Genomic DNA, 27,196 nt, shown 5'->3' on the forward strand with positions numbered 1-27,196 from the left:
TTTACAATAGTAAATAAAAATTGGACTGAGTGGATTATGAACCATCACAGCTTACCCTAAAATATGCAAGTGCATTATCATCGTTCACTGGATCACAGCATGGAGGCTGATCAAACTGAGGGAAACATAATTATTTTTAAAGTTTCTATTCTCCTTAGTCACAGTGGCTAATGACATTCTGTGGAGCAGAGGCATCACAATATGCAGCTTCTACAAACAGAACTCATTTAAGACTGGAACTGCAATAGTTGCTGCTGAAAATGTGGTTATTTTTGCAACAAAATGCAGTTAGCAAAGGATACTTCAAATTGTGTGTAAAGTCAGTCCAGTCACTTCCACCAGTGACTAATTTTGATGGGTGAATTGCCCAATCTGGTTGGAAATATCAGTGCCACCCATATGCAACCTTGTTTACTTTGTTTGAATGCACATTTTCTTCAGAAGCCTTCTCAAAGTCAAAATAATGTCAGTAGATGATGAATCACTATCTTAATGACGTGATGCTTAAATTGTCAACAGTATATTTTGAAACCAACTTGAGTCTTCAGTCATGATTCTTTGCCAGGTTGGACCAGAATTATTCCTTTAAGGTTCTCAACTGTCACACAGAGAGTTGTTTTATGGATGATGGTTTCAATTTAATCTTCTTTTCTAGATACTAAACCCCTTTGTTTTCTTCTGGTTGTCACAGAGTGCAAACATTCTTCACAAGAACTCTTCAAGAAGTCAAAGCCAGGTTCATCGACCTTTCTGGCTGCAGCAAGACTTTCTTCCATGCTGAATGGCAGAGAGGAAATTTATGCCAACTGTATGGTTGTAGATCAGGTAAGGCCTGTCAAAATATTTTGGCCTATTTTCAAAGGAGGCTGAAGTTATTTCCAAATAATTTAAATAAAGCAGATGTCCATGACCTTAAGGTTATCGACACATGTATTTTTTTTTGTAACTGGAGTTAAAGTGATGAAGTTATTATAAAATAGCTCCATGATAAAAATCCCTTAAACTTCTTGCTCAGCAATTGTAGAACTGTCATTAATCCAGAATAAAGCAAAGTGAAAGAATTTCATCAATTGACCTGTGGTGGGAAAGTGGTAAAATCTGAGTTCGTGCCTGGATTATCCAGCTCCTTGACTTCTTAATCTCATAGAAGATTAAGACAGTACAGAACCCCAAGAAACTCTGCAACCCAATTGGCCAGCACCAAAAACTCTCAGCCTCATGTATCTATCCAATACCTGGGTCTCTAACTATAGCCTCTTACCACTTGTATGTTTTGCACCCTCTAACCAGGCCGTAAATTTGAGCATTTGTTGGGTTTGAATCTGGAGCAGATTATTTAAATGAGTCCCAGCTATTAGGATCATCCATGATTGTACTGAATGGCAGGGCAGGCTCAAGGGGCTGAATTGCCTTTTCCCATTCCTAGCTGTTATGCTCTTAATGTATTCTTATGGACTGACAGTATCACCATGACCCTGGCTCTACTGGGTTCTCCTCATCTTATTCCGCACACTTCCCAAACCCCAGTAAGCACCAGGGTCTATGTGTCTCTGCCAGTGCCAGTCTGTTTAATCTGTTTTGCAAAATATCTTGGTCGTTGCTGAATGGAATTTAATGAGGTAATTTTGATATTTTCGTGCCTTCACTTTGGTAAACTTGGATTGTGCTTGACATCAGGCTGGCAATTTCCATATAGGATATAAAATTATGGAGAAGTAGGAGTAGATTTTAGTATTTCTGAATTACCAGGGAACACTAGAACATTTGGCATTTTCAGGAAATACACATTTTTAGAAGCTTAGGTTTATGTGATTGTGCACTGCTTGTACTTCACTTTGTGATTTGTACTTTATTTGATGATGGTCATACTGGGTGCGTTACCTCAATTTGATGAGCTCGTTGTGACTAATGCTCTTTGTGATATTTTCCTATAAAACTGAGTACTGCTGCTATGAGAGGATGTATCAGCAACATGCAGGGACCAGTGAAGGCAATTTTTCTGTAATGTAGCAACTATTTTGAATTATGAAAGGTTTTAATGTGGTGGATAAGTGGAGAATATTTTCTGCATTTGGGGACTCATTAAAAAGACCATTAATTCAAAACCGTTACTGAAAGTGAGAAATAATTTCATTAGCTAGGAATTGATTCATGAGCGTTTTTTCCACCGGAAGCATTGAAGCAGAGACGATAATGTTTTATAAGGAGAAAACAGATATTGCAGTATTGCAGTAGAAAGAATTTCATTGCTAGAGGGATGCAGTAAGGCAATGGGATTAGTTTTGGACTGCTCTGGGCAACCTAAATTACAGTGGACCTTAGTTACTGTGAACCTACAATTCTGTGGTTAATAAAATTGTTTATTGCTCACAGCCTTTGTGATGGAATATATGACGTTTAACTGTAAAATATAAGTCGTTCAAAATTGCGTGAGCTTCTTGCTTTCTGTCTGAACCAAGTGGCACTCCTGCATTCTTGAATAAGACCCTGAGAATGACAGGATGTGACCATAGAATAATCAAATTTGAATCGGAATATATTTAGCAAATAAAGTGTGTTATGTGGTACTGCACTGCACCTTCAGTCCTACTGCAGTTAATGAAATATGTTCTTCTTCATAGGTGGATGAGAATGGTATAAACTATAATAGTAATAATATTACTATTGGAAATACCAGCACCACTAATGCACTGTGCAGAAATTCATCTGAGGACCAACTTTGCCAGACTTATAATACCTCTCGATCTATGGAACCCAAAACATCTGCATCAGTAGAGGATAATATACCCAGGAAGCACACAAGTGAATATCCTGAGGACCAAATAGACACTCCCATTCAGAAGGAAGATCAAGATGATTTTGAGGAACAAATTTCTGATTTATCTTCGCCTGATAATATTTTATGCCATTCCTTAGTCCTATCTCAACACCATGGTTGTGTCAAAGCAGAAAGTCCTTCCACAAGCATTAACAGTAAGCAAAGGTATGTTATTTTAGATTATTGATAAATTTGATTTCAAATACATTATTGTTGGCCATTTCTAAAATTCGGTGATCCAATTACGTTTCAGGAATGCCGAACATTATTAGTGGAGTGGGTTTAGATTCTGTTGCTATTCATGCATTTTGCCACAATTGCGTGTCATGGAAAAGATGGTAATGTGAGGAAATGGTTAAAAAAAAAGAGGAATCCTAAGAGTGATGATTGTAGACAGCAGTAATATAAAAATTGCTTGTCAACTTTCAGTAACTTCTCGCTGTCTGTCTTTGACTTAATTCCATTTGCTTCTATTGTTTTCTTTGATTATCTCCCTAGCTCTATTCTTTTTCTGTGAACAGTTTTAAATAAAAATATTTACCGTCATAAAGGATTTTTAAAAGTTTAATATCTTATGGAGATCCTAGTGCTCAGATAAGTTTCTTTGTTCCCATTTAATATTAGGATATTGTTCTGAATCGCACCTCAGTACCACACCACTTAAGAGGTCGGGAAGGGAGTGAGGTAAAACCAGAAAGATATTTAAGCAGACAATGAGATAACCAGAATCGTAGAATCCCTACAGTGCAGAAAGAAGCTATTTGGTCCATTGAGCCTACACCGACAACAATCCCACCCAGACCCTATCCGTGTCACCTCACATATTTACTCTGCTAATCATTACATTCTGCATGCCATCCTTTCCGTCTCTATATACATTATGCTTTGTCTATATAGTGCACAAGAAACAATACTTTGCATGTATACTAATACATGTAACAATGATAAATCAAATAAAATCAAAAGACCTCCCTGACACTAAGGGGCAATTTGGCATGTCCAATAAGAACATAAGAACCCACACAGACACAGGAAGAACATGCAAATTCCGCACAGACAGTCACCCAAGGCTGGAATCGAACCTGGGTCCCTGGCACTGTGAGGCAGCAGTGCTAACCACGGTGCCGCCCTAAAGATTGTGCACTTAATCAAGGAAATTATTGTAACAAAAATGCAAAAATGTTTGTAACATTAATTTCTATGTGGAAGTTGAACAAATGCAAAGGGTAAGACACACTGTACCTAATCTAGGGGCAATTTTAACTGTCAATGAATTTCCATTGGGGAAATATTTTTTAAATTCATTTACGAGACATGGGCACCGATGTCTGCATCAGCATTTATTGCCCAGCCCTAGTTTCCCTTTGGAAGGTGGTGGTGAGCTGCCTTCTTGAACTACTGCAGTCCCTGAGGTGTAGATACACCTACAGTGCTGATAGAAAGGGAGTTCCAGGATTTTGACTCAGCGACAGTAAAGGAATGGCATTACATTTCCAAGCCAGGATAGTGAGTGACTTGGAGGGGAACATCCAGGTGGTGCTGTTCCCAGGTATCTGCTGCTCTTGTCCTTCTACATAGTAGTGGTCATGGGTTTGGAAGGTGCTGCTTAAGGAACCTTGGTAAGTTCCTGCAGTGCATCCTGCAGATAGTACGCATAGCTGCTACTACTCGTCAGTGGTGGAGGGATTGAATGTTTGTGGAAGGGGTAATAATCAAGCAAGCTGCATTCTCCTGGATGATGTTGAATTGCTTGAGTGTTTTTGGAACTGCAATCATCCAGGCAAGTGGAGAGTATTCTGTTACACTCCTGACCTGTTTTTATAACAGATTGACCACTTGAGGCAATTTAACATTGCTGAATGGGTTTCATGAATAAATGTCTGTTTTCAAAATTACCTTGTTGAGTTAATTTAGTCTCCCATTCAATCATAGCATTAGGAGGCTATAATCTTTTGAATTACCTGAGCTCATTAACATATGATGGTCCACTTTCCAGCTGGGAAAATAGGAAATAGGCAGGAATTGAATGCCAGTCCTGAAAAACTGAGTTGGTTTGTGTATTAAGTGTTAGGAAGACATTCAAGGGGGTTACAGGGAATTGGGGTTGGCAGCTTGTTGTAGGGAAATGGCGGGGGGTGGCAGGAGGTGGTGCAAAGAGAGCAGAGGCAGTGGAGACCTGTGAGAGCACAGGCAGCGGAGGCCTGTGAGAGAACTCCTAGCCCCATACAGTATTTTTAATGTTTATTTATTAGTGTCACAAGTGGGCTTACATTAATACTGCAACTAAATTACTGTGAAAATCCCCTAGCAGCCACACTCCATCAACACCTGTTTGGAGAATTTTGCATGGCCAGTGCACCTAACAAGCATGTCCTTCGGACTGTGGGAGGAAACTAGAGCACCCATAAAGGAAAGTAAAAAATTGCTTGGACACCCAATTCCTTGGTACCTTAACACTGATCTGGCAGAAAAGCAGTAGCTGATGCTGCACTCAGACCAAAGTTAAAATCATAGTTTCCACTCAGTTAAAAAATGATTTGTTCAAGCTTTGTGTAATAATCTAATTATACCAGGCAGTGAGAAGATCTTTGACTTAGAGCTGAAGTTTTATCATTGAGGCAGGAAGTCTGGGTTGCAAAATTTCCTGACTCTGCATACATGTCTCCTTTAAAAGGGTCTCTGCCTACAGGAGCCAGATGAAGGGAGTTAGGAGAAGGCAGACGAATGTTGAGGCAGACTGGTTAAAAGGCCCACCTCAGACCTTTCACACTTCATTGTATAAAAGGCTGTTAGGCCCTCTAACCCTCACCCCCCATACCATCGTCATACCACTCCATGTCCCCTCATACTTCCATGTCTCGTCATAGCCACATGCTATCGCACGTGCCCATGTCACTTCAATAGCCACTCACCCATTATCCTCAATGGGTAAAGCTCAGGAGCCATGTGGAGGTGAAAAATATTTAAACTTCTAACAATATAAATAATATCTAAATAATATGCTAAATATTCTAAATAATATCTAAATGGATACAGAATTGGCTTCTTAACAGAAGCCAGACGGTGGTAATAGAGAATTGTTTTTTGAACTGGAGGCCTGTGACCAGCGGTGTGCCTCAAGAATCAGTGCTGGGTCCACTGTTATTTGTCATTTATATTACTGATTTGGATGAGAATATAAAAGGCATGGTTAGTAAGTTTGCAGATGACACTAAGAATGGTGGCATAGTGGACAGTGAAGAAAATTATCTCCAATTGCAATGGGATCTTGATCAATTGGGCCAGTGGGCTGACGAATGGCAGATGGAGTTTCATTTAGACAAATGTGAGATGATGCATTTTGGTAGATTGAACCAAGGCAAGACTTACTCAGTTAATGGTAGGCACTGGGGAGAGTTACAGAACAAAGAGATCTAGGGGTACATGTTCATAGCTCCTTGAAAGTGGAGTCACAGGTGGACAGAGTGGTGAATAAGACACTCGGCATTCTTGGTTTCATCAGTCAGAACATTGAATACAGAAGTTGGGACATCTTGTTGAAGTTGTACAAGACATTGGTAAGGCCACACTTGGAATACTATATGCAATTCTGGTCACCCTATTATAGAAAGGATATTAAACTAGAAAGAGTGCAGAAAAGATTTACTAGGATGCTACTGGGACTTGATGGATTGAGTTATAAGGAGAGGGTGAATAGACTGGGACATTTTTCTCTGGATCGTAGGAGGCTGAGGGGGTGACCTTATAGAGGTCTGTAAAATAATGAGAGGCATAGATCAGATAGATAGCTAGTATCTTTTCCCAAAGTTAGGGGAGTCTAAAACTAGAGAACATAGGCATAAGGTGAGAGGGGAGAGATACAAAAGTGTCCAGAGGGGCACTTTTTTTATGCACAGGGTGGTGAGTGTCTAGAACAAGCTGCCAGAGGTAGTAGTAGAGTCAGGTATAATTTTATCTTTTAAAAAGCAATTAGATAGTTTTACATGGGTACAATAGGTATAGAGGGTTATGGACCAAATGCAAGCGATTGGGATTAGCTTAGGGGTTTTTAAAAAAATGGCGGCATGGACAAGTTGGGCCAAAGGACCTGTTTCCATGCTGTAAACCTCTATGACTATGACTGTAACCTCAGAGAGTTTTCACACAGACACATTGGTTATGGACAACAGATATTTATTCATGAAAGAGCCAGTGGATGTGGTGTTTCATGATTTTTAGAAGGCGTTTGATAAGGTGCCGCACAAGAGGTTATTACAGAAGGTCAGGAGACATGGAGTTGGGGGTAGGGTGTTAGCGTGGATAGGGGATTGGCTGTCAAATAGGAGGCAGAGAGTGGGGGTCAATGGGTGCTATTCGGATTGGCGGTTGGTGACTAGTGGAGTGCCCCAGGGGTCGGCGCTGGGGCCTCAGCTATTTACCATTTATATAGATGATCTGGAGGAGGGAACCGAGTGTATGGTGTCGAAATTTGCTGATGACACCAAGATTGGTGGAACGGCAAATTGTGCGGAGGGCGTGGAAAGTCTGCAGAAGGATCTAGATAGGCTGGGCGAATGGGACAGGAACTGGCAAATGGAATTTAATGTTGGCAAGTTTAAAGTTGTCCACTTTGGTAGGAATAATGGTAGGAAGGATTATTACTTACATGGCGAAAAACTGCAGCATGCAACGGTGCAGAGGGACCTCGGGGTCCTTGTGCGTGAGTCGCAAAAACCCAGCTTGCAGGTGCAGCAGGTGGTCAGGAAGGCCAATGGAATGCTGGCCTTCATAGCGAGGGGGATTGAATATAAAAGTAGGGAGGTCTTGCTGCAACTGTACAGGGCACTGGTGAGGCCGCAGCTGGAGTACTGTGTGCAGTTTTGGTCGCCGCACTTACGCAAGGATATTTTGGCCTTGGAGGGAGTGCAGAGGAGGTTTACTAGGCTGATACCGGAGTTGAGGGGGTTGACCTATGAGGAGAGGTTGAATAAACTAGGCTTGTACTTGTTAGAGTTTAGAAGAATGAGGGGAGATCTCATTGAGACATATAAGATGATGAATGGGATGGATAGGACAGAGGTGGAGAGGCTCTTCCCGCTCAGAAAGGACAGTAGGACTAGAGGGCACAGCCTCAAGATAAAGGGGGGGCGGTTTAGAACGGAGTTGAGGAGGAACTTCTTCACTCAAAGGGTGGTGAATCTCTGGAATTCTCTGCCCGTTGAAGTGGTGGAGGCTGCCTCACTAAATATATTTCTGACGCGGGTTGATAGGTTTTTGATAGGCAAGGGGATTAAGGGTTATGGGGAGAAGGTGGGAAAGTGGCACTGAGCCACGACAGATCAGCCATGATCGTATTGAATGGCGGGGCAGGCTCGAAGGGCTAGATGGCCTACTCCTGCTCCTAGTTCTTATGTTCTTATGTTAAACCCATTCAGAAATACTAAATTGCCTTAAATGGTCAATCTATTGTTAAAGCAAACAAGCTTCTATTTACTATGCATATCAATGATAGCTATTCCATCAATAGCCTCAACCATCAATCAAAATGTAAATTTACCCCTTAACTGCTGAGATAAGTGCATTTGTAGCTTTTGAAACTCAGCCACACATTCTCAATGGGATTCGCTGTAATAAGAACATAAGAAATAGGAGCAGGAGTAGGCCATCTAGCCCTTCGAGCCTGCCCCACCATTCAATAAGATCATGGCTGATCTGAAGTGGATCAGTTCCACTTTCCCGCTTTCTCCCCATAACCCTTAATTCCCTTGTCTATCAGAAATCTATCTACCTGTGACTGAAATATATCCAAAGAGGTAGCCTCCACCCCTTCAATGGGCACAGAATTCCAGAGATTCACCACCCTTTGAGTGAAGAAGTTCCCCCTCAACTCCGTTCTAAACTGCACCTCCCCCCTTATTTTGAGGCTGTGCCCTCTAGTTCTGTTTTCCTTTCTAAGTGGAAAGAATCTCTCTACCTCTACCCTATCTAGCCCTTTCATTATCTTGTAAGTCTCTATAAGATCCCCCCTCAGCCTTCTAAACTCCAACGAGTACAGGTCCAGTCTATTTAATCTCTCCTCGTAAACTAACCCCCTCATCTCTGGTATCAGCCTGGTGGGCCTTCTCTATACCCCCTCCAAGGCCAATATGTTCTTTCACAGATAAGGGGTCCAAAACTGCACACAGTATTCCAGATGCGGCCTCAACAGTGCCTTGTACAGTTGCATCAAGACCTCCCTGCTTTTATATTCTATCCCCCTTGCTATAAAGGCCAACATTCCACTCGCCTTCTTGATCATCTGCTGCACCTGCAGACTGAGTTTTTGTGATTTGTGCACAAGGACCCCCAGATCCCCTCAGTCTGATGACACTCCATGGGAAATATCAATATGGAAACTGCAAGAACAGTTGGCTTTCTTTATAATTTACATCAGGTGTCCTTTAAATTACTACACTCCAACAATAGGAATCTTCTTTTATTCTTCACCTGAAAGTTGTAACCTGTTTTCTCATATTTAAAGGGCAGGGGTTTTAAATAACTTCAGATCACTTAAACAGAGTTTATCCACAATCCGGGAGCATTCTCCATTAATATGTGACTCCCACATTGTGGGTTAAAGCCCTATGAATAACAAAACATGGTGTGTTTGAACTCAACTCTAATTTCAAATGGCCTCACTGAGTTTGGGTTTTTCACCCGTGTGATTCACATCTCAGCCCTTCCCCCGTCATCAAAAATGGAATCTGCTAGAATTAGAGGGCAGCAGCTCTGCATCTAAGGTCTTCAGAATAAACATGTCATCATTTCTAATATTCCCTCTTTGCTGTCAGTTTATGTCTCATTATGCACCCATAAGGCACCTTGAAACACATTCCTATTTCAAATTAAGAATTAAATTATTCTAGCACCCCTTGCTGCTCCCCCCCATTCTACTTTCCATAAACCTAAACACATGCAAAACTCTGCCTGTGTCTTAACTCACAGCAGGGCCTGTTCCCTTATCACTCCTGTGTTCCCTGAGCTACAGTTGGATCCTGGTTAAGTAGTGTCGTGATTATAAAATTCTCATCTTTGTTTTCAAATCCCTCTATAGACTTGCCTGTCTTTAACTCCACAACCTGTTCCGGTCTGACAACCTTCTGAGATATCTGCATGCCTCTAACTCTGGGCTCCTGTACATTCCCAGTTATGATTGCTCCACTAGTGGTGGCCGTGCTTTCAGTTGCCTCGGCGTCTAGCCCCAGGACTCCTTCCCTACACCCTTTGACCTCACTTTCCTCATTACAGACACTTTTTTAAAAAATCTACCTCGTTGACCATACTTTTGGTAAAGTGACCTTGTATCTCGTTATGCAGTGTCTTGCTTTGCTTCATGGAGTTCCTGTGACGCCCTTTGAGATGTTTCATTACATTAAAGATGCTATATAAACATAAGCAGCTGGTGTTATTGCTAAATATGCTTTCTAAATGCAAGCTGTTCCTAGAAGCAGCTGAAAGGTTTACTCTGTTGTACAGATGATCCTAAGTACTGACTGAATATGTTAACATAGGTGAAATGTCAGAAGCTAATGGACTAGATGATCTTGAAAAGTTAGCATTGTAATGTCTTGAAGTATTCTGTGGAGGACCTGCGGGGCAGGCTCAAAGGGCTACATGGCCTACTCCTGCTCCTATTTCTTATGTTCTTATGACGTGAGGTTATTACCCCCAACTGGAGGATGAAAATTGTAACTGGCTAGATTACTTTTTGAATAATCAGTTCATTAAGTTAGGCATAGAAACACAGAAAATAGGAGCAAGAGCAGGCCATTTGAACCCTTTTTCATAGAGAGCAGCGATTGTAATGTCTGTTTACCCTGATCCAGGCCCTGTTGAGGCGGATAGTAGGCAGACTTGGTGCTGTTAGTCAGTACAATTGACAGTTGAATCCTACCCCCCATATTAATGGTTCTGGAAAGGGACATCCAATCTTATAATAAGATTAGTCCACAGAGTGAGCAGTGGGGGGAAGGCACAGATTTTTACTTGGCACAATACCTTGCCTTTTGGTTTTAGAACATAAGAACATAAGAAATAGGAGCAGGAGTAGGCCATCTAGCCCTTCGAGCCTGCCCCCCCCATTCAATAAGATCATGGCTGATCTGTCGCGGCTCAGTTCCACATTCCCGCCCTCTCTCCATAACCCTTAATCCCCTCTCTTATCAAAAACCCATCAACCCGCGTCTTAAAAATATTTAGCGAGGCAGCCTCCACCACTTCAACGGGCAGAGAATTCCAGAGATTCACCACCCTTTGAGTGAAGAAGTTCCTCCTCAACTCCGTTCTAAACCGCGCCCCCTTTATCTTGAGGCTGTGCCCCCTAGTCCTACTGTCTTTTTTGAGCGGGAAGAGTCTCTCCACCTCTATCCTATCCATCCCATTCATCATCTTATACGTCTCAATGAGATCTCCCCTCATTCTTCTAAACTCTAACGAGTACAAGCCCAGTTTATTCAGCCTCTCCTCATAGCTCAACCCCCTCAACTCCGGTATCAGCCTAGTAAACCTCCTCTGCACTCCCTCCAAGGCCAAAATATCTTTGCACAGGTGCAGCGCCCAAAACTGCACACAGTACTCCAGCTGCAGCCTCACCAATGCCCTATACAGCTGCAGCAAGACCTCCCTACTTTTATATTCAATCCCCCTCGCTATGAAGGCCAGCATCCCATTCGCCTTCCTGACCACCTGCTGCACCTGCAAGCTGGGTTTTTGCGACTCATGTACAAGGACCCCGAGGTCCCTCTGCACCGCCACCTGCTGCAGTTTTTCGCCCCGTAAGTAATAGTCCTTCCTACCATTATTCCTACCAAAGTGGACCACCTCACACTTGCCAACATTAAATTCCATTTGCCATTTCCTGTCCCATTCGCCCAGCCTATCTAGATCCTTCTGCAGACTCTCCACACCCTCCGCACAATTTGCCGTTCCCCCAATCTTGGTGTCATCAGCAAATTTCGACACCATACACTCGGTTCCCTCCTCCAGATCATCTATATAAATGGTAAAAAGCTGAGGCCCCAGCACCGACCCCTGGGGCACTCCACTAGTCACCATCCGCCAATCCGAATAGCACCCGTTGACCCCCACTCTCTGCCTCCTATTTGACAACCAATCCTCTATCCACGCTAACACCCTACCCCCAACTCCATGTCACTCGACCTTCTGCAATAACCTCTTGTGAGGTACTTTGTCAAACGCCTTCTGAAAATCTAGAAAGACCACATCCACCGGCTCTCCTCTATCCACCGCCCTAGACACATCCTCATAGAACTCCAGTAAATTTGTCAGACACGACTTCCCTTTAATGAAACCGTGCTGCGTCTGCTCTATCAAGCAATTCCCTTCAAGCTGCCTGGCAATTTCCTCCTTAATGACAGATTCTAACATTTTACCTACCACAGACATTAAACTAACCGGCCTATAATTCCCCGCCTTTTGCCTGGCACCCTTCTTAAACAACGGCGTAACATTAGCCGTTTTCCAATCTTCTGGCACTTCCCTGGAATCCAGCGACGTCTGGAAAATAACCACCAAGGCATCCACTATCACCTCCGCCATTTCTTTCAGAACCCTCGGATGCATTCCATCCGGTCCTGGGGACTTGTCCACAATCAGCCCCTCCAGTCTGTCGAGCACCGCCTCTCTAGTAACAGTAATGTCATTAAGACCCTCCAGTCCTACCACCTTTCCATCGCTAACACCCGGCAAATTATTCACGTCCTCCTCCGTGAAGACAGAAACAGAAAAGTTATTCAATACCTTAGCCATATCCCCATCCCCTACCACTAGGTCCCCTTTCTCATCCTCTAAAGGACCAACGTTCACCCTAGCCAGCCTCTTTTTATATATTTATAAAAACTCTTGCTATCCTTTTTTATATTAAGCGCTAGCCCAGCTTCATAGTTTCTCCTACCCTTCTTTATCAACTTCTTTGTCAATCTTTGTTGACATTTAAACCTCTCCCAATCCTCTTCTCGCCCACTACTCTTAGCTACTCTAAACGCCTCCGCTTTTAATTTAACACTTTCCTTCACCTCCTTCGTTATCCACGGCTTATTACCTTTCCTCCTACGGTCCTTTTTGACCATCGGAATAAATTTCTGCTGAGCACCAAGAAAGATCTCCTTCAAGATCCTCCACTGCTCCTCAGCAGACCCTCCCTCCAACGCGCTCCCCCAGTCCACATTCGCCAATTCTTCTCTCATCCTGCCGTACTCCCCTCTATTCAAACAAAGTACGTGTGTCCGGGAACCCACTTTCTCCTCCTCCATCTGCACCAGAAACTCCACCATACAATGATCGCTCTCCCCAAGAGGATCCTTCACCGCAAGGTCTCTCTCTACCAGCACCACCACCTGGCTATTCAGTTTGCTGCTTTACTTACATAAATGACAGCAGCTGGTGCAATTACAAGTAACAATTGGTTATCAAGTGTTTTGAAATGTGTTGGATGTGAAGAAGTGTTGGATGGAGAACTCAATTTCCAAGTATTAAATTCATACTCATTCTCTCTCTCTCTCTGTCTCTCAGTACTCTCTGATACTTTCTTTTCCGCCATTCCACCATCAGGCCAGTAGGTTCTTGGGATGAGCACAGCTTGAATGAAGGGAGAAAGTCATTCTTCTGGATCTTAGTAAAGGCTGTATTTTTCCATTACCGTTTCTCTCCCTCAGCCATTGAAGGACAAGATGAGACACACATCATTCTTCTGCATGTCATTAGACTAGGTTACCATATTCTCTTGTTTGTCTGCTCATGTCTTGAACTGAATTTAGAGGGGAAGATCTTATCCTCTTATTGAGGAAATCTTGTCTGGCATGATGAGGGATGAATGGAGAAAACGAATGTTTCCAGGATAGAAAAAAATTCCATTCTGCTCATGTAAAAATTAATTTTTCCGAGTCATCCTGGTGATCCTTGAATCCCAATCCCTGATGTTAAAGACCTTCTTGCTTGGAGTAATTCATCCAAGATACCTTTCTTGGAAACAGTTTCTTTCTGATGTGATGTGGTGAGGTACAGCAGAAGTATGCTTGGAATTTCAAATGTGACAGCACATTCAGAACTCAATCAACAGAAATTAGTTAGAGAAGCTTTGAAAGAGCTGCCTGGTGGATTTAGCTCCAAAGTATGATTGGAATTTGAAGTTCAACAGCATTTTCACACTTGAGTCACCAAACTTATTTCTTAAAAACAATTGCTCCCTGAACCTTTCCAAGCCAAAGCAGAATGTGAGAGTCAAGACTTGGTCTTGTATTCTCTAATACCATCAGAGCTGCCCTTCAAAAAATTGATTTTTAAAGGTTTTAAATATAGTTATCCTGATATCTGGCATTTCAGAGAACAAAAACAAATCAATGGATAATATCCATTAACTGAGTTGGGGGAGAAGGAGACTATACACTAAGGCATCAAATTTAATAGACTATATGGCAGCAGAGAACAGGAAAACATTCATTTTTAAACAAAAGATTGATCCAATATTGCACATGTACTTTTTCACTGGTGACTATCATATTGGAAAATAAATATTTTAGCAGCTCAGTTCAACCTTGTGTTCAAAGGCTTTTCACCGATGAATTAAATCAAGCTAAAACATCCAGCAAAGAGGCTTGCTGATCCACACCAATAATTAGATTGGTCTTCTCTGTCGAAAGGCATATTGCACTCTACTCCAATTCTCATTTTCAATTGGCCACAAGGATAAATATTATCACTGATGATTAATTACCATCAGTCAACTCCGATTTCTGATTTCCCATTTCAAAATATCCAGGCCTTTACCTGTAGTGTATTGTGAGTGTGCTTCTGGGAGTAGAACACGGGATGAAGGTCTGCTTGGAAAAGGGTAAAAGCATCATTAATATTAAATTAATTTTGACATGTTATACTAATCTATGGCATATTCCTGTGATGCCCTCCTACTGTTGCCTGCACAAGACTAACATTGCAATCAGTGTTGTTCCATGCAGTCAGCATTTAAAGAGATATCAACAATTAAATATTAGAATCATGGAAATTTACTGCACAGGAGGCACTGCATGAAGTCCCTTGCTCCTGATAACACCCTGGTAATGCGCCCTAAGGCCTTTAGATCGTCCTTGAAGTGAGGTGTCTATAATTTTCCATCTGAGGCCTTACCCAAACAATAAAGAACAAATAAGTACAGCACAGGAACAGGCCTTTCAGCTCTCCAAGCCCATGCCGATCATGATGCCGTAACTAAACTAACAGAAATCTTGTGCTCTTTCTCAGACCATATCCCTCTATTCCCTCCCCATTCATGTACTCATCCAGATGCCTCTTAAATGTTGCTAATGTGCCTTCTTCCACCACCTCCTCTGGAGGCAGGTTCCAGGCACCCACCACTCTCTGTGTGAAAAGTCTCCCCTGTACATCACCCTTAAACTTACCCTTGAATCTGAGCCCCCTTGTAATTGACAATTCCACCTAGAGAAAAAATTATGCCTCTCATAATTTTGTAGACCTTTACCAGGTCTCCTGTCAGCCTACATCTTTCAAATGAGAAACAATCCTAATTTATTCAACCACCCATCCTAGCCAACACCCTTAAGACCAGGCAACATCCTGGTGAACCTTCTTTGCACTTTCTCAAAATCTTCCACATCGTTCTGGTGGTATGGTGAGCAGAACTGCACGCAGCACTCCAAGTGCAGCCTAACCAAGGTTTTATATAGCTGCAAATGATACATAAATTTCTAGAGAATGATCTCTTTGCTTCTAAGTTCTATTCCTTTATTTATAAACCAAAATTATTCATATTATTTTTCAACCACCTTATCACCTTCCTACGCAATCTTTAAAGATTTGTTTCAATGGATAGTAAGTTGTGTTTGCTCATCGAGGTTTTATACATCATACCATTTATAAAATAGTGTCTATTCATATTAGTCCTCCCAAAGATCATCAATTCACAGTTGAACTCTGTCTGCCATGTTTCTCATCATTTCATCCATTTTGAAGCTGAAAAACTCTACATGTCACTATCTCCTACTTTGCCAGATTTTGTGTTAGTTGCACACGTTACCATGTTACTTTTAAAATCTGGGTCTCTGTCATAAAAGAAAGAGTATTGGACCTAAAATTAGTCCTTGGGAACATCACTGCAAATCACATCACAGTCTGAAAACATCCATCCAGTATTCGCCTCCTGTTGCTTAGCCAATTTTGTGCCCGTAATGCCACTTTGTCTTAATTCCATTGGGGGTTTGCATCCTTTTAGTAAGCCTCCTGTGTGGCACTTGTTCAATGCCTTCTGAAAGTTCAGTGGATACATCTACTGCGCTACCTTGATCTCAAGTCAGATCCTGGAGTGAACCCTGGCTTGATAGATCCTAACATTTTTAAAGAAATTGCAGAGTAAAGTTACAGAATAAATTTACCTTTTAACTGATTAACTTTTAATACAAAGCATAAAATATTTATCAAAACAAGAAGAATGAATTATGTAATACACCAGACAAAAAGGTTGGCAAGATCTCAATACAAACACGAGAAGACAATTCAAATTCCCACCTTTTGTTAACCCCAGCAATAGTTTTACAGACACACAAACCAGTGAAGAGTTACCATTAGCTTGACACATAGGCTTTTCGCTTGGGTCAAGCACAAATGCAAAGTGTTTTCTCTTGGCAAATTCCTGAGCATTTGCTGGAAGTTTCTTGGCTAACTTGTATCCCTTCCTGCGACACCCAAAATCCGCACATTAAACACACTATTTCCTGAACTGCATAGCAAACAAGTAAGTTCCCTAAACTCGGTTTTCCAGTAGCCTCTCCATTAAACTGATCACTTTGCTGAGCTCTATTACTAACTATTCAGTTAGCAACTGTCCTGCTAGCCTTTCAGTTCTTTTCTTCTTAGAGAGCCTTAAAATCCCTGTCTTTTCTCTGCACATGCACTCAACTCTCCCGCTCAATTGCTGTGTTTTCTGTATGTGTGTCACTGGATCACTGTCAGTAGGCAGCAGTAAATCTTTTCTACTTTTTTTTTCAGAATAACTCACTTTCAACGTCTTTAATTCATATTTTTTTAACTTAAGAGGTTGTAAAAGCTCATTAAAAATTTATATATATGAACAAACCTAAAAGGCCTGAAATCTTTTAGTCACAAGTCTAAACATGCTCGAGATACCGAGGTTTATAAACAAAACATAAACTAAACTGCGACTATTTTTACCTTTCTCAACATGCAAATGTATTTATAAATTGAACTTAAAATTATATATTGTTCATAACATACCTCATTAAAGAAACTTATATATTAGTCAGACATGTCTCTCATTAATCTATCTCCTTGATTAATCCATAACTTTCCAAATTAAAATTTATTTGTTCCTGATAACTACTTCCTGTAACTTCCCCACCATTGATGTTGAGCTGGTTTATCTTACATAGAAACATAGAAAATAGAAGCTGGAGTAGGCCATTCGGCCCTTCGAGCCTGCACCGCCATTCATTTTAATCATTCTCTTTGTTGCCCTTTCTTGAATGTGATATAACATTAGCCACCCATCAGTCCTTGAGCACAACTCTTGCTCCAATGAGGACTGAAAGATTATGACAAATGCTTTTGCTGTTTCTAGTTTTGCTTCCTTCAGCAAGTTAATATGTATTCCATCTGGACCAAGCAACTTACCAATATTTGGTAATGCCACCCTTTTTAATATCTCCTCTCTGTCTATTACTGTCCCACCCATAAGGTCACTCTCCTCTTTTAGGGTAACCTTTATATCACCTGGTTACTTTGTGGAGACAGATGCAAAGTACTCATTTAATGTAAAATAAAACAGAAAATACTGAATAAATTGAGCAGGTTTTAGAAGAATGAGGGGAGATCTCATTGAGACGTATAAGATGATGAATGGGATGGATAGGATAGAGGTGGAGAGACTCTTCCCGCTCAAAAAAGACAGTAGGACTAGGGGGCACAGCCTCAAGATAAAGGGGAGGCGGTTTAGAACGGAGTTGAGGAGGAACTTCTTCACTCAAAGGGTGGTGAATCTCTGGAATTCTCTGCCCGTTGAAGTGGTGGAGGCTGCCTCGCTAAATATTTTTAAGAAGCAGGTTGATGGGTTTTTGATAAGAGAGGGGATTAAGGGTTATGGGGAGAGGGCGGGAAAGTGGAACTGAGCCACAACAGATCAGCCATGATCTTATTGAATGGCGGGGCAGGCTCGAAGGGCTAGATGGCCTACTCCTGCTCCTATTTCTTATGTTCTTATGTTCTTATGTTCTTAATTGAAACCCACTTAACTCACTTAGTATTTAACCCATGTCATCTACATGAAGATTTCCTTTTGTGTCCTTAATAGGCCAAATATTTTCTCCTAAGCTTGCACCTAGTGATAAAAATTTATTAAATTTTTAATGTTCAGTTTAATGTTGCCTGCTAATCTTTCCTCATAATCTGTTTCTGCCTCCTGTATTAACATTTTTTATTCCCTTTGGTATTTGCCTTAAACTGATTGAATTTTGAACCTGACTTTTCTCATAAGCCTTCTTTTTTGTTTTATTTTAATTTTTATTACTTTTGTCATCTAATGGACATTGCCTCTGGATGTTCTACCCTTTCCCTTCAAAGGAACATGCCTAGTTGGTGCTATCTCTTTCCCTGAATGTCCTTCATTGCTCCATCAGTGCTTTACATTGCAATTGCCTTCTCCAATCTACCTGTGCTAGGACCTTTATTTCATTCCAATTCTCTTCTTGCAACGAGTGGTGCACTAAGGCAGACTTTCGCCTATTGCCATGACCAGTAACTCCCGGAACAGATCACTAGTCTGCTGCCAGTGACATATAGCTTGAGGGGCACCAATCCACATCAAACTGACCTTGGGCGGGATTTTCTAGCTGTGCTCACCCCACGACCGGAAAATCCAGTTCGAGGTCAACGGATCTTTGCAAGGTCCATGTCCCATTCACTATGATTCCTGTGGCAGGTGGGATGAGAAAATTCTGCTCCACGTGTCTCTCCCACTCTTACTACCAATTATGGGCCTTATCTGCTGCATTGTCACTTGATGGCAATATCCACCATCCCTGCTGCATAATACATTCACATGTGTATCCTTTGCCAGTTCTTTAAATTTGAATTTGAAATGGATTTGGGGTGGGTCCTGACACAAAGGCAGAAGTTGCACTCATGTACAGTTCTGCTGTCAGGACTCAGATGCCCCTATTTAAATTCTGTCATATGTGATAGAATTGAAGGGGTATAGATGTTTGGGAATAAGTGTCCATAGAATCCCTACAGTGCAGAAGGAGGTCATTTAGCCCATTGAGTCTGCACCAACTCTGACAGAGTATCTTGTCCTCTCCCCACCCTATTCCCATAATCCCACATACTTACCATGGCTAATCCATCTAACCCGCTCACCTTTGGACACTAAGGGGCAATTTTACAACGGCCAGTCCACCTAACCTGCACATCTGTGGGAGGAAACCAAAGCAGCCGGAGGAAACCCATCCAGGGAGAGGGTGGAGAGAATGTGCAAACTCCATACAGTGACCCAAGGCCAGAACTGAGCATGGGTCCTTGCCGCTGTGAGGCAGCAGTGCCACCGAAGTAGTGCCCTTTTTTTTCCTTCTCCAGTGTTGTGTCGGTTGCTAAGCAGAAAGTGCCTGGTCGTAAATACTTGTTCCAGTGCTTTTCAAATAGAAAAACAGAAAATAATTGTCTAGGTTAAGAAAAGACAGTTTGACATTTTGGGTGTGCAGGCTGTCATTCTAGCATTTATGTTTAGATTTCCAGCATTTCCATTTTTCTCACTCTTAGTATCATTTGTGCAATTATAGTTGATCATTGAAAGTTTTATGAAATGTTTCTTAGATTAGACTGTACAGATGATGGAGAACTGTTAAATAAAATGTTGTTGCCTAAGCAAAATATTGAATGAAAATGATTAAAGATGCGTGTTGTGTATTCAAATTCATCATTGGCCACCATTTGCTCTGTCATTAAGAACTGTCAACAAAGATTCACTGACTCATGAAGTTAGATACGATAAAAGGATAGAACAGTCATCTAAAGGGATATTGTCTGTAATTGGCAAAGCATCTTCTTGAGCTAAGATGAGTATTCTCTGTGATTAGTATTGAATAATGAATATGCTGTATTATTACATTTCACTGATTGCTTTTGCAGCTTCAGTTTCGATGGTATTGACGCAGACAGTGAAGGAGAAGAGGTCTCAGATAGATCGTGCACTCCAAAGTCCCCAAACTCTGGTGCATTATTTGCCAGTAGCGGAGATGAACTGGACTCTTTTGAGGCTCACCAGGAAACTGAGATAAATGCCAGGGATTCTGAATCCAAGTCTTCATGCAGTAGTGTGTCGCCAAAGGTACTAGAACAAATTCTATTCGCTGGGCGGAAAGTCAATGTTAATCTGGGCAACCTTGATGTCCCAGTGGACTATGCTGTCTGCTCCAGCTGGCAATGTAGCAACACGCTATTGGCAACTTTGGAAAAAGCTTTTGAGGTTAACTAATGTTGATTTCTTTCGGGAAGGATGTAACACATGAAATCAATAAGAAATTTAAAAATAGATGGTTGGTCAAAACAGGAAGCTTGATTTGACGTGAAAAGCTTTTGTATGTTCATGTGTTTGACTTGATTGTGTTTTGCAAAATTGCAGCAACACTGTTGAGGCTGGAGCGCTGACCAAAAGCAGTTAAGTAAACAATTACAAAACTATTGTGGCTCATGCCTTTCCCACCTTGTGTTATCCTATTTTAAAAGCAAAATAACTCAGGTGCCAGAAATCTGAAATGGAACGAGGTACTGGAAAAGCTCGGCTGTTTCTGTAGAAGACTCGTATTCAACCTGAAATGTTAACTGTCGGCAGTCTCCCTCCACAGCTGCTACCAGGCCTGCTGAGTTTTTCCAGCTCTTTCTGTTTTTATTTATTATTCTACCAATCTCATGGAAAACTATGTGAAAAAAGCTAATTCAAGAGAATGGCTGGATCCAAGCCCCTAAAATCCATACTGTTATTAGAAACACTTGAAGTTACAAAGCATGTAGCTCTTTCATAATTTATTTTTCCCTTAGTAATTACAGTCATTTTAGGTAGGGTATCCTGGTGATATTTACCAGCCACATTAACCTCTCATTTAACATTAACTGTGATCTTATCGCACTTGCTAACTTGCCACAGAAATATAGAAAGCAGGCTAGTGGCTTTTGTAAAATTCAATCAGGATTTTATTAATAAGAACATAAGAAATAGGAGCCATCTAGCCCTTCGAGCCTGCCCCGCCATTCAATAAGATCATGGCTGATCTGTCGTGGCTCAGTTCCACATTCCCGCCCTCTCCCCATAACCCTTAATCCCCTCTCTTATCAAAAACCCATCAACCCGTGTCTTAAAAATATTTAGTGAGGCAGCCTCCACCACTTCAACGGGCAGAGAATTCCAGAGATTCACCACCCTTTGAGTGAAGAAATTCTTCCTCAACTCCGTTCTAAACCGCCCCCCCGCCCCCCCCTCAGCCATGTCCCCATCCCCTACCACTAAGTCCCCCTTCTCATCCTCTAAGGGTCCAACGTTCACCCTAGCCAGCCTCTTCCTTTTTATATATTTATAAAAACTCTTGCTATCCTTTTTTATATTAAGCGCTAGCCCAGCTTCACAGTTTCTCCTACCCTTCTTTATCAACTTCTTTGTCAATCTTTGTTGACATTTAAACCTCTCCCAATCCTCTTCTCGCCCACTACTCTTAGCTACTCTAAACGCCTCCGCTTTTAATTTAACACTTCCCTTCACCTCCTTCGTTATCCATGGCTTATTACCTCTCCTCCTACGGTCCTTTTTGACCATCGGAATAAATTTCTGCTGAGCACCAAGAAAGATCTCCTTAAAGATCCTCCACTGCTCCTCAGCAGACCTACCTTCCAACGCGCTCCCCCAGTCCACATTCGCCAATTCTTCTCTCATCCTACCGTACTCCCCTCTGTTCAAACAAAGGACGCGTGTCCGGGAACCCACTTTCTCCTCCTCCATCTGCACCAGAAACTCCACCATACAATGATCGCTCTCCCCAAGAGGATCCTTCACCGCAAGGTCCCTAATTCTACCCGCCTCATTACATAACACCAGATCCAAGATAGCTCGCTCCCTCGTCGGCTCCAACACACACTGTTCAAGGAAACTATCCCGGCAGCATTCCAAGAACTCCTCCTCGAGCCCACCGCGTCCAACATGGGTCGACCAATCAATATTTAGATTGAAATCCCCCATAATTACGGCCGTCCCATTCCTGCACGCCGCACTTATTTGCGCCCCACCTCCAGATCATTATTCGGGGGCCTATAGACGACACCCACCAGCGTATTCCTCCCTTTGCTGTTCCTAATCTCTACCCACAACGATTCCACGTTCTGCTCTTTGGTTCCTATATCATCCCTTGCTACCACCCTGATGCTATCCTTAATCAGCACCCCCCTTTTTCCTCCCGCCTATCCTTCCTAACCACTTGATACCCCTGGACATTCAGCTCCCAGTCCCTGTCACCTTGCAGCCACGTCTCTGTAATGGCCACCAGATCATATCCATTTGTGCTGATCTGCGCCACCAGCTCATCCACTTTTTTCCGAATGCTTCGTGCATTCAGATAAAGTGCCTTCATTCCAGCCTTCACCTGGACCCTATTTGCCGGAACGCCACCAACCATACTCACGCCCCCTACTCCCTTTATTATTGGGACATCCTCGGCCTCTACCCTTACCTGTACCCTCTCCTTAACTTTAGGCCTCGTAACGTCACCTACCCTCGCACCCTCCCCCCCGCTAATTAGTTTAAAGCCCTGTCTACAGTCCTCTTTACACGATTCGCCAGGACTCTGGTCCCAGCATGGTTCAGACCAACCCCATCCCACCTGAACAGGTCCCACCTACCCCAATACTGATGCCAATGCCCCATAAATGCAAACCCATTCCTCCCACACCAATCCCTGAGCCACCCATTCACTTCCTTAATCCTATCAACCCTACGCCCGTCTGCACTCGGTTCAGGCAGTAGCCCAGAGATAACCACTTTGTCAGTTCTACTTTTTAATTCCATTCCCAGCTTTTCATACTCCCTCCCCAGATCCTCACTTCGCATTTTGCCTATGTCGTTGGCACCCACATGTACCACAATGACCGGATTCTCACCCTCCCACTCCAGGTTCCTCTGCAGCCCAGATGCGACATCCCGGACCCGAGCACCAGGCAGACAACACACCCTTCTGTGCACTTTGTCATTGTGACAAAGGACAGTGTCAATACCCTTCACCCCACTATCCCCAATTACTACTACGTTCCTTTTCATCTTCTCTTTGCCTATGCCCTGCTGCATCACTGTACCGTGTGCAGTTTGCTCACCGACCTCACCTCCCTCGTTCTCGTCCAGACTGGAAGCAAGAACCTCAAACCTGTTATGCAGATTGAGAGGCTGAGGCCTCCACTCCCCACCCCCCTTCCTCTGCTCCCCACCCCCCTTCCTCTGCTCCCCACCCCCCTTCCTCTGCTCCCCACCCCCCTTCCTCCTCTCCCCACCCCCCTTCCTCCTCTCAGCAGCCCCCTCTTGTTCCTGACCGTTAGAGTTAGCCAGTCCAGGGGGGATGGATGTCACTTGCACCCCATTGACAATGGCACCCTCTCTCCCCCTGATGAGCCTCAGTGTCTGAAGCTCAGAGGCCAGCTCATCTACCTTGAGCTGGAGCTCCTCCAGCAACCTGCACTTACTGCAGACATGGTCACTGGGAAGGACCCTGGGGTCCACCAGTTCCCACATCATACAGAAACAACACATCACATGCCCCTCCATTATTCACTGTAGTAATATTGAAAATTTCCACATGAACTTACCTGGCCCTTTTTCTCCCCAGCCCTTTTGATCTTAAGCCCTAATAGCTCACTCTGTTTCCCACTCACTCCGCTGCCCGCTCCGACGCTGCCCGCTGTCTATACTAGGCCTCCTTTTAAACCTGGCGCTGATTTAAAGCCTGCTCCCCCAGAACTCCCTTCTAACCACTCCCTCAGAATTCTTAAAGCGGTAAATACAAAAAGCCTGCAAAAATGCTTTTAAATGATTTAAACAGTTCTACAAGGTAAGTTCTTACTACAAAGTGCTTTAAACTTATTTAAACAGGTTTTTAACAGGTAATTTCTTATCTGGCTCTCTGCTCCTTCTCGTCTGCTCCAGCAAACCTAAAGTAAGGCAACAGTCCTTAAGTATACTCAGAGAAGGTTCACCATTAACCTTGCCAACATTCAAATAGAATTCAATCCATTTTCATAGCGTTTACTCAAGTATTGTATTCATAGTATTCATTTCGTCATTCAGGGCAGAATTCTCTCATCTGGGACTAAGTCCTGTGGTGGAGTCAGGAATGTGGTGTGTTTCCCATTGTAGAGGCTGTTGGGAAACGGCACCATATCATCTGACCTTGATCTCATTAATTATGTACCTGGGACTTAACATCATATTCTGTGGCAGGATGGGCATGATGGCACGAGTCCCACTGTCATATCTGGGTGCCATATTGCAAAGGTACCCCCAACATCAGTGACCCACTATTGAAGAAAGGAGATGGATATCCAGGATCACGCTTGAAGCTGGAAGTTTGATTGCCTTGATGACACTGGGTCTGGAAGATCCACTTGTAAACGCTCCCTCACACAATACCCACCACAGAACAGCATCCCACCCAACCCCCTCCCCCGGCAGTAACAGGGCATGCATCTCTGTAATGGGTGAGGGGGACCAGGAGATTATTAGGAGTAGAGGTCTGATAATTAGATGTCAGTTTTTTGGGATAGATTTAATGTTGAAATTTCCGTTACGTCACTGGGCGGGGGAGAGAGCTGGGGAGATGAACCGCACTTTTACATTGGTATGAAACATGATTTGGGCCTCCCACTGGTTTTTCTGCTCCTGTCGCTGACGGGCTTAAAAATGGATAATTCCCCAGGATCGAATGAATTACATTTAGGCTGCTGTTGGAGGCAAAACAGGAAATTGCAGGGAATCTGATGCAAATTTTTAATTCTTCTCTGGCCACAGAGGATGTGCCAGAGAACTGGGGGGAGGCTAATGTGGTTCCACTTTCAAAAAGGATGGTAGAGATGAACCAGGGAATTACAGGCCGGTGAGTCTCACGTCAGTGATAGGGAAAATTGGTAGGGAAAATTCTGAAGGAGAGAATTAATCTCCTATTGGAAAGGCATGGGTTGATTAGGAATTGTCAGTGTGGCTTTGTCAGAGGGAGGTCATGCCTAACAAATGTGATAGAATTTTTCCAAAAAGTGATGAGGTGTGTGGATGAAGGAAGTTCAGTTGATGTAGGTTATATGGAATTTGACAAAGCCTTTGACAAGGTCCCACATGGGAGACTGATTGAGACAATTGCACTCATGGAATTCAGGGAAATTTGGTGAGATGGATCCAAAACTGGTTTAGTAATAGGACTCAAAGTTGGCGGTAGAAGGCTGTTTGAGTGACTGGAAGCTGGTGTCCAGTGGCATACAACAAGGATCAGTGCTGGGTCCTTTATTGTTTGTTATGTACATAGTTGATGTAGATAAGAATGTTGGGGGAATGATACCAAGATTGCAAAATGCACCAAGATTGATAGTATGGTTAATAATGAAGAAGATCATTCGGTACAAGAGGATGCAGATGGGCAGAGCAGTGGTAGCTGGTACTTAACCCTGATAAGTGTGAGGTGATGCACTTTGGAAGAAGTAACAGGGCAAAGGAGTATTTAATGAATGGCAGAACATTAGGAAGCATAGAGGAACTGATGAATCTTGAGATACATGTTATAGATCCTTGAAGTCGGCAGAGCAGATGAATAGGGTAATTAAGAAAGCATATTGGACACCTGCTTTTATCAGTCATAACAGAGTATACGAGCAAGGAGGTTATGTTGAAGCTGTACAGAGTGTTGGTTAGGCCAGAGCTGGAGAAGTGTGTGCAGTTCTGGTCACCTCAGTAATAGAACATAGAACAGTACAGCACAATACAGGCCCTTCAGCCCTCAATGTTATGTCAAGCTATGTCCAATCCCAACGTCAAGCTATCCCACTCCCTTTCATTCTGGGGTGCTCCATGTGCCTATCCAATAACCGCTTGAAAGTTCCTAAAGTGTCCGACTCCACTATCACAGCAGGCAGTCTATTCCACACCCCAACCACTCTCTGAGTGAAGAATCTACCTCGGACATCCCTCCTATATCTCCCACCATGAACCTTATAGTTATGCCCCCTAGTAACAGCTACATTCACCTGAGGAAATAGTCTCTGCATGTCTACTCTATCAATCCCTCTTATCATCTTATAAACCTCTGTTAAGTTGCCTCTCATCCTCCTCCACTCCAAAGAGAGAAGCCCCAGCTCCCTCAACCTTTCCTCATAAGATTTACCCTCCAGACCAGGCTGCATCCTGGTAAATCTCTCCTGCACTCTCTCCAATGCTTCCACATCCTTCTTATAATGAGGTGAACAGAACTGAACACAGTGTTCCAAATGTGGTCTCACCAACATCTGGTATTGTTGCAGCATAACCCCATGACTCTTAAACCCAAACCCCCTGTTAATAAACACTAACATAACACACTATAAGCCTTCTTCACGGATCTATCTATTTGAGTGGCAACCTTCAGAGATCTGTGGATATGAACCCCAAGATCTCTCTGTTCCTCCACATCCCTCAGAACCCTACCACTGACCCTGCATATTTTCAAGAAAATCCTTCCTTTCCATTCAGCGCAGCGGAAAGCTAGTTGGTTATTTTTGCATCTGAAATAAAAATGTGTGGGTTCTTGAGCCCGACTGTCTGCGTACAAAATCATTGGGACTCAAATTCCTGCCAATAGATAGGATGCAAGACTGGGCGGAGAAGTGGCAGATGGACTTCAATGCGGATAAATGTGTAGTGGTCCATTTTGGCAGGACCAATGGGATGCAGGAGTACAATATCAAGGGTAGGAGCCTTAGCAGTGTTGAGGAGCAGAAGGACCTTGAGGTCCGGGTCCATAGCACTCTAAAATCGGCCTCACAGGTGGAGGATGTGATGAAGAAGGTGTATTGTACTGGTCTTCATTAATTGAGGGATTGAGTTTAGGAGTCAGGAGGTAATGCTGCAACTTTATAAGACCCTTGTCGGATCCCACTTGGACTGCTGTGCGCAGTTCTGGTTGCCTCGCAACAGGAAGGATGTGGAAGCTATTGAGAGGGTGCAGAGGAGATTTACAAGGATGTTGCCTGGATTGGGAGGCATGCCTTATGAAGATAGGTTGAGGGAGCTAGGTCTCTTCTCCCTGGAGAGACGAAGGTTGAGAGGCAACCTGA

General features: G+C 42.9%; 1 protein-coding gene across 4 annotated transcripts in view; it reads left to right on the plus strand.

Moving 5' to 3' along the window:
• The window catches only part of arhgef28a (Rho guanine nucleotide exchange factor (GEF) 28a), a 393,722-nt gene that overhangs the window by 194,352 nt on the left and 172,174 nt on the right, over positions 1–27,196 (plus strand). For all 4 annotated transcript variants that reach the window (XM_080189269.1, XM_080189270.1, XM_080189271.1 and 1 more), the window contains exons 10-12: positions 692–825; positions 2,622–2,983; positions 20,003–20,201. In XM_080189269.1, coding sequence (XP_080045395.1) covers positions 692–825; positions 2,622–2,983; positions 20,003–20,201 — 695 coding nt within the window. The remainder of the gene's footprint in view (positions 1–691; positions 826–2,621; positions 2,984–20,002; positions 20,202–27,196) is intronic.

The sequence above is a fragment of the Carcharhinus amblyrhynchos genome, chromosome 5 (assembly GCF_965287045.1).
Source record: "Carcharhinus amblyrhynchos chromosome 5, sCarAmb.v2.hapA, whole genome shotgun sequence".
In the NCBI taxonomy this organism is placed as follows: Eukaryota; Metazoa; Chordata; class Chondrichthyes; order Carcharhiniformes; family Carcharhinidae; genus Carcharhinus; species Carcharhinus amblyrhynchos.